At 50.1% G+C, this 6575-nt stretch overlaps 1 protein-coding gene across 1 annotated transcript; it reads right to left on the bottom strand.

Moving 5' to 3' along the window:
* Positions 1–1315: 1315 nt before the first annotated feature.
* Positions 1316–2828, bottom strand: LOC119279073 (probable carboxylesterase 15). Its single transcript, XM_037560479.1, has one exon. It carries the CDS (start codon positions 2737–2739, stop codon positions 1669–1671), a length of 1071 nt encoding a protein of 356 aa, XP_037416376.1. The 5' UTR covers positions 2740–2828; the 3' UTR covers positions 1316–1668.
* Positions 2829–6575: the final 3747 nt, after the last annotated feature.

The raw sequence follows: 6575 nt of genomic DNA, 5'->3' as shown, positions 1-6575 counted from the left end.
GTATCTTATATGATCATTTGGACAGATCAAATTCAAATATTTTAAAACAAAATTGTTCGGTAGCGTATTTTCTCGGGGGTAACAGAAAATCCGGTTTAACCGGTTTCCGAAAATTCGTCCGAGAAATAACAACCTAGTTACAGTATGTCAATTCTATTTGATGATATATGGCGCTGCATATGTGTCAACAAATTTAGTTTGTCCCACTGGCTAGCGACGTGTACACCAATGGTCGAGGTTATGGGTTCGATCCCTAGTACTGCCTGCGTTCCTTTTTCGATTCCCCGCTACATGATACACTAATGGGGCCGGCCCATGACGGACTTTCTCGGGGCTGTTTTTAATTTTATAGCGGGAGGATGTATTTTTAAGAAAGATCATCATGTCCTTTATTATGAAGGGGTATCGACAGATCTTCTCTGTTGATGTGTTTAGTAGGGTTGTACAGAAGCGGAAGTGTTTTCTTAAAATGACTTAATTCATGAATTTTGTACAATAGATGCAGCTATAAATACCTTGCACATCGTATGGCTGAATTTTAAATAATCGATAATGCATATTATTCCCATGAACTAAGATGGTGAATTTTAAATAATCGGTAATGCATATTATTTCCATGAACTAAGATGGGTTATTACAGTGACTTGAAACAGTTCCACACTTCGACAATCTGATCCGAAATGCTGGTGCGCATGGTCTGATAACCAAAGACGCAACAAGTCTAGCGAATCAACCTGTGGTTGAGTTGGTTAGGTGGACAGTGGTATCCCCAACCCACGAGGGTTCAAATCTTGGTGCTCGCATTATTCCTGAATTTATTTCAGGATTTTCGGCGATGCGCTTTCAGTGGGAGGAGACGTTCCAGTCGACGACGAGGCGCCTACGTTGAATTCGTAAATCTCAAGATAATATGCCGGCTCAGTCTTTTGGATGTGCTAATAGGGGTAGGGTGTGCGTGTATGCGTTCATAGGGGTGAGTGTATGCGCGTGTATATGAGCGCTTGTGTCTGTACTGATGCTAAAAAAAAGACGTAACAAGTCCAAGTCAACCGAGATAACATGTAAGAAAAAAAAAGTAAATTAATTTTTTTCATAGATTTTCATGTAAGATTTCACGAATATAGCATCGAGTGAGACTTAGTTAAGTCTTAGGTCTCCTTTGGTTTAGAGGAATTTCATAAGAATTCTAGAGGATAGGATTTTTATAGGATTTTTTTCTTTACAGCCCTTTGGTTCATAGGAATGGATTTCTATTCCTACATAGGATTGGTTCCTATCCTCCACATTTCATAAGAAAATAAAAAAAAGCCTAAAATCAATGAAAAAATTCTTTTGATGTCAACCAAATGACATCTTGTTTTCTATTCCTACTCATAGGATTTGAGATACATGTTATCTCACTTCCTACAAGATTCCTATTCCTATAATAATCCTATCCTATGAACCAAAAGAGACCTTAGTCGACTGAAATTTAGCAATCCCGATGTACTAAGGCAAGGCGACATGATACAAATCCAGAAACCACCAAGTATATATGGACGTCAAGCTCAGGAGCTCACTCACATGTCGATTGACATAATGGCAGACACACCTGATACTCACAGTATAGCGCATAACACATAGTAGAAGTAGTGCGGCACGTGTGGGATACTGTATGCTTTTTGTGCTTTAGTGGCGGGCGACGAAGCTCTTGATGGCGTCGATGAGCTCCTGGGCTCGCTCCCCGGTGGCGGGGTCCATGTCGACGGCGAACTTGTTGAGGTAGAAGGAATGGCTCATGCCGCGGTTGATGAGCACCTGCACCTCCTTGCCGGCGGCGCGAAGCGCGTCGCAGTACTCGAGGTTGGTGTCGCGGATGAGGTCCTTCTCCGCGACGGCCACCAGCATCGGCGGCAGGGGAACGGACTCCAGCGGCGGCGCGTTCGGGCCCATCGGGCACGTGTACGGGTGGTCCTTGGTGGCGCCCTCCGGCAGCGCCATGGCCATGAACTTGTCCAGCATGTCCAGCGTGAAGAACACCGAGTCCGGCGTCTCCTCCAGCTCCGACTTGCTCCGCGTGGCGCGCATGAACCCCGGGTGGATCGGGACGCCGCCCGCGACGCGGAGGGGCGCCCAGGCGTCGGCGCCGTCCTCGCCGACGCGCGCTGCCACGAGGTGGACGAGGTTGCCGCCGGAGCTGTCCCCAACGAGGAAGACCCGGGACACGTCCGCGGCCTGGCGGAGGAGCTCGGCCGCGGGCTCGTCGAGAGCGCCTTCGTCGCACATGGCGATGGACCGCAGCCGGCGCAGCACGTCGATACCGGCGTCGAGCTGGGCGGGCATGCGGTGCTCTGGGGCTAAGGGCAGCTCGGCGGTGACGACCACGGCGGGCAGGGCGCAGGCCAGGCGCGCGTAGAAGTGGTGGTACAGGACCCAGGACGGGTGGGAGATGCAGAAGCCGCCGCCGTGGAGCTGCACGATGACGGGGAGGCTCCCCGCGCTGCCCGCGGCGACCTCGGGGAGGTACACCCGGAGGCTGGGCTCCCCGGGGAGGTCGTGGAGCGTGTGGCCGTCGCGGGCCACGGCGAAGGGCTGCACCGGCTGCATGAGCGGCAGCGCCTCGGGCGGGCCCGTCCAGGTGCGGTCGATGCTGCCGTCGTCCATGACGCGCAGCCAGCCGGACACCTCGTCCACCACCTTGCGGCCGCTCGGCGGCGCCACGGTGGTCGCCTGGTGCTGCGAGGCGGCGGCGGGGGCCATCGGTCGTCGCTGTGCTGTATGCTACACGCTCTACGGTGCGGGTCGCGCGGTCTGGCAAGTGCGCGGCGTCGTGTGTAGAGTACGGTGTGAGAGTGTGTTGGTTTGGTGGTGGCAACGGGGGAGGGGAGGTGGGGTTTTATAGGCGGTGGCGGTGGCGGAGCAGGGCGATGGTTAAGGCGCTTTGCCGTTGAATTTTTTGGAGGGAAATTACGCAGCGGTTGGCAGGGAATTTGAGCAGAAGTGTCACGACAGCAGACCGGCAGTGCAGTTGGAGCTGCTACGGTGTGAAGCGCGACCGAGATGATGGATGTGGACGTGTACGTCCTTCTCATCTTGTAAACACGCGTGACCCGGTCTAAAAAGTCTTTGAACTAGGGGTTCGAGACCGCGCCGTGGACTCGACTACTGCACCAGGGTCAGTCTCAGTCAGGTCGGGCAATTACTTCTTTCTCACTGCCAACAGCCGCAAAAGAAAACAGCAAAAGTGAAATAAAACAAGGCAAAGCTTCTCTGGTCTGTGGGGCTTGACGCATCGGATGCGAACGAATTGAATCGTCCTGTCCTGGGCATTTTCGCGGGGATGCACGACTGCAAGTAGACGTGAGCCTCACATATCACATCGGAGGTGTATATTTCTGCGTGGTTCACGAGTAAATGCGTCACGATGAGCATGATCGGCAGATCGCTACAAGTATACATGTGACATGTCACACATCAGCATAATTTCTGCTTGCTTCATCTTCACGATTAGACGCGACCCGGAGCGATAACTGATTGAATGGCGCAAGTTTTGATCTACTATAGTACTCCCTCCGTTCCAAAATATAGCGCGCCCACGCTTTTCGAGGTTCAACTTTGACCATAAATTTAACCCACGAGACCGACTGCGGCGGGATCAAAAATTATATAATTAAAAACTTTTTTTGAATACGAATTCATTGGTATAATTTTTTCGCCCGCCGCAGTCAGTCTTGTTGATTAAATTAATGGTTTGAAGCACGGAAACCGAGGACGCGCTATATTTTGGAACGGAGGGAGTAGTACTACTATGAGATCAGTGAAAACCACATGCGTAGTTGGGTGGAGTTGGGTTCGTGTAATATGTACTATATCTTCCCTTAATTTTTAATAATAAAGTACGAATTGACTCCGTGGGTTCACCGTCTTCCCGTGAATTTACGGTTTCAATTCGAATTTAAAACATATACGTGAGGTGGTACTAAATTTCGTTCGTCTGGACCCTGGGCGCCGCACGCACACGGCTGGCCATCGCCCGTGGCATCACCCAGCCTCTTTGGTATGTGACGATACCGTGGAACATGAGTTGTAGTCAAACTTCACCTTCCTCGCCGCCTTTGCTACCCTTCAATAAATATCGGTTCCCAGAAGAGGGGAGTAGAGGAAAAGCGGACGAGGATGCATACGCTGAGATCGATCCCGGTGTAAATTTTATCAAATGTCGGTGCCCCTCCTTCCTAGCAGAGGTCTGAGCCGAGCGCGCCGTGCGTGATGGCCTCCTTCTTCCCGACCGTCTCGGCACCTCTCTCGACTGCGCTGCCGCCCCGGCTACTCGAGCGCCCGTTGCCGCTTGCTCCTGCGCGCCACCGTCAGGCCCGCATGCGCGCCACCGCATCTTCTTGACAGCAACGGGACGCGTCGTTCTGGCACACGGGCACGCATCTCCCTCCGGCCATGAGCATGTCGCATTTGCCATGTCCATCTTCAACTGCGAACCACATCTACCGGTGCCCCTTTTGCCTTTTCTCGCCAATTTTTTGCGGCATGAAGACGCGTCCTCCGGACCGGCCGCCGGCGGTCTAGACCGGACCGGACCGAGCAACTTCGTGCTCCTGTTTTTAGGGACCAGACATGCGGCGTCAAAGCTCGGTCCGGACGGAGAGGACCAGCCATGGCGAGGTGGCAGTAACCATGGCGTCAGCTACGGATCCTAATCAGAGGGGGAAACAAAGGTTAAAGCTACGGGGACTCACGATGAACCCGACGGCGAGGTCGGTGAGGCCGGGGAAGCAGCAACGGCAAGGTAATCGACGACGAACGACGATACTCGGACTTGGAGTTGGAGGATGATGGCGAGGGCTTCAGGGTGAATTCGGCCGAGTCCTTGCGCGGGGAAGGAGATCCCAAGGTTGTGGACCTCTTGGACAAGGTTGTTCGTTGCGGGGAAGCCGGTGGCCGTGTGTGTTGTGCGCCGGTGGCCATGCATGCTCTGCTTGTGCCTGCCCGCGCCCAGCCGTGCGTGCGCTGGTCCGCCCGTGGGCTGCAATTTGCACCATGACTCACTGAGCTTGACCCGTCGGTCCTAGCTCCAGCTGCACCGTGGCCCGTGGAGTTCAGCGCCACCGCATCAGCCATCACACGGAGCTGCTACTGCTGCTCGTGTGCTCTAATTTTCTTGGATGCTTAAGCAAAACTAATGAGAAGAGAGAGAGAGAGAGAATCGATGGTTACATGAGCATAGGAATCAGAGGATAGGATAGGCACGTGTGTGGTGGAAAGAAATCAAAGATTTTTACTGTAAAATATAATTGCTTTCCTATTGCAGCACGGCGCTGGAGCATGGCAGGAGCGGCGCGGCATGGCGCGATGCTGGAGACAGGCTCGGGACGGGGAGAGAGATGAGAGAGATACAAATTTTTGTGACAAATAGCTGTTCGTGCAGCTCCGGTGTAGTCAGATGGAGACACAGAGAGAGATGAGATGATATTCTTTTGTACTATGCAGTTGTTCGATGAGATGAGATGTAGCAGGTTGTTTGATGCTGCTTATAAGATGGATCAATGGGGTTGAGAGAGAGAGAAAGAGATCAGAGTGAGAAGATAGAGTTGTGGTGATTTTTTTTAATTTTATGACGATCTTCAGTGTTAGTGCTACTACTATTGGAGCTGAATCAGAGATGCACTATATTGAGTACTTTGCAGATGAAAAAGAGAGAGGAAGATCGTGTTGCATAGTGCTTGCTTATGATGTTTTTCTGACGGTAAATTTGTTGGTTTGTTTGTTACAACAGACGCAAATAAACGGATTTACTGAGTGACTGTAACACAGTTCCAATGTAATTTAATAAGACTATTAATATATTTTTATGTTACCACAAAAGTGAACCGATGATATAATGTGGATGTACTCAAGATGAGGTATGCACCAAATATTAACCCAGATTAGCCTTTTGATCCCAATGCTCATATAAAGTGTTGTTAAGTATTGGCTTGAATCCTTCCTTTTGACGAAGACCCTCAATTCAAGTAATTCAAACCTTCTTAATTCATAACATTTGATGCATGAATTCTTGTTCGTACTTTAATTTCGTTTTACTATTTTTAGGGTAATTGCTACTTTATTTATTTTTTAGTTCACGACCATTTCGTTCAAAATACGTCATGGATAAAAAATGGGGATACATTAAACCAAGCTTTTCATAACTTATTAACACAGTCTTCGCTCACAAGAATACCAGTCGCTTTGTTCGCCGGTCGCCCCGACCAGATCACCCGGTGCTCATTCACACCAGCAAGCAACTCCTTGATCTCTTCTATAAGAGGGCTAAACCTCGAACGGTCTTGATCTCTTGATTCGAAAGCAGGTGCCCCACCTTGATTGTTTGTCTTCAGACAAAGTTTTTCAATACCCAATTCCATCACCAACTGAACACCTGTTGTAACATTTGAGTGGTAATAAATTACTTTTCTGTTTTCTAAACATTATGTTTCACCCGTTGCAACGCACGGACATATGTGCTAGTAGTACTAACATGGAGAAGCTCCCGCTTGAACAATAACCGGAAAAAAATAGCAAATGTTTTTCAAAATTTCTGATTT

The sequence above is a fragment of the Triticum dicoccoides genome, chromosome 1A (assembly GCF_002162155.2).
Source record: "Triticum dicoccoides isolate Atlit2015 ecotype Zavitan chromosome 1A, WEW_v2.0, whole genome shotgun sequence".
NCBI classification, from domain to species: Eukaryota; Viridiplantae; Streptophyta; class Magnoliopsida; order Poales; family Poaceae; genus Triticum; species Triticum dicoccoides.
Note: the sequence above shows the minus strand (reverse complement) of the source record. Positions and strands in the feature narration are given on the sequence as shown.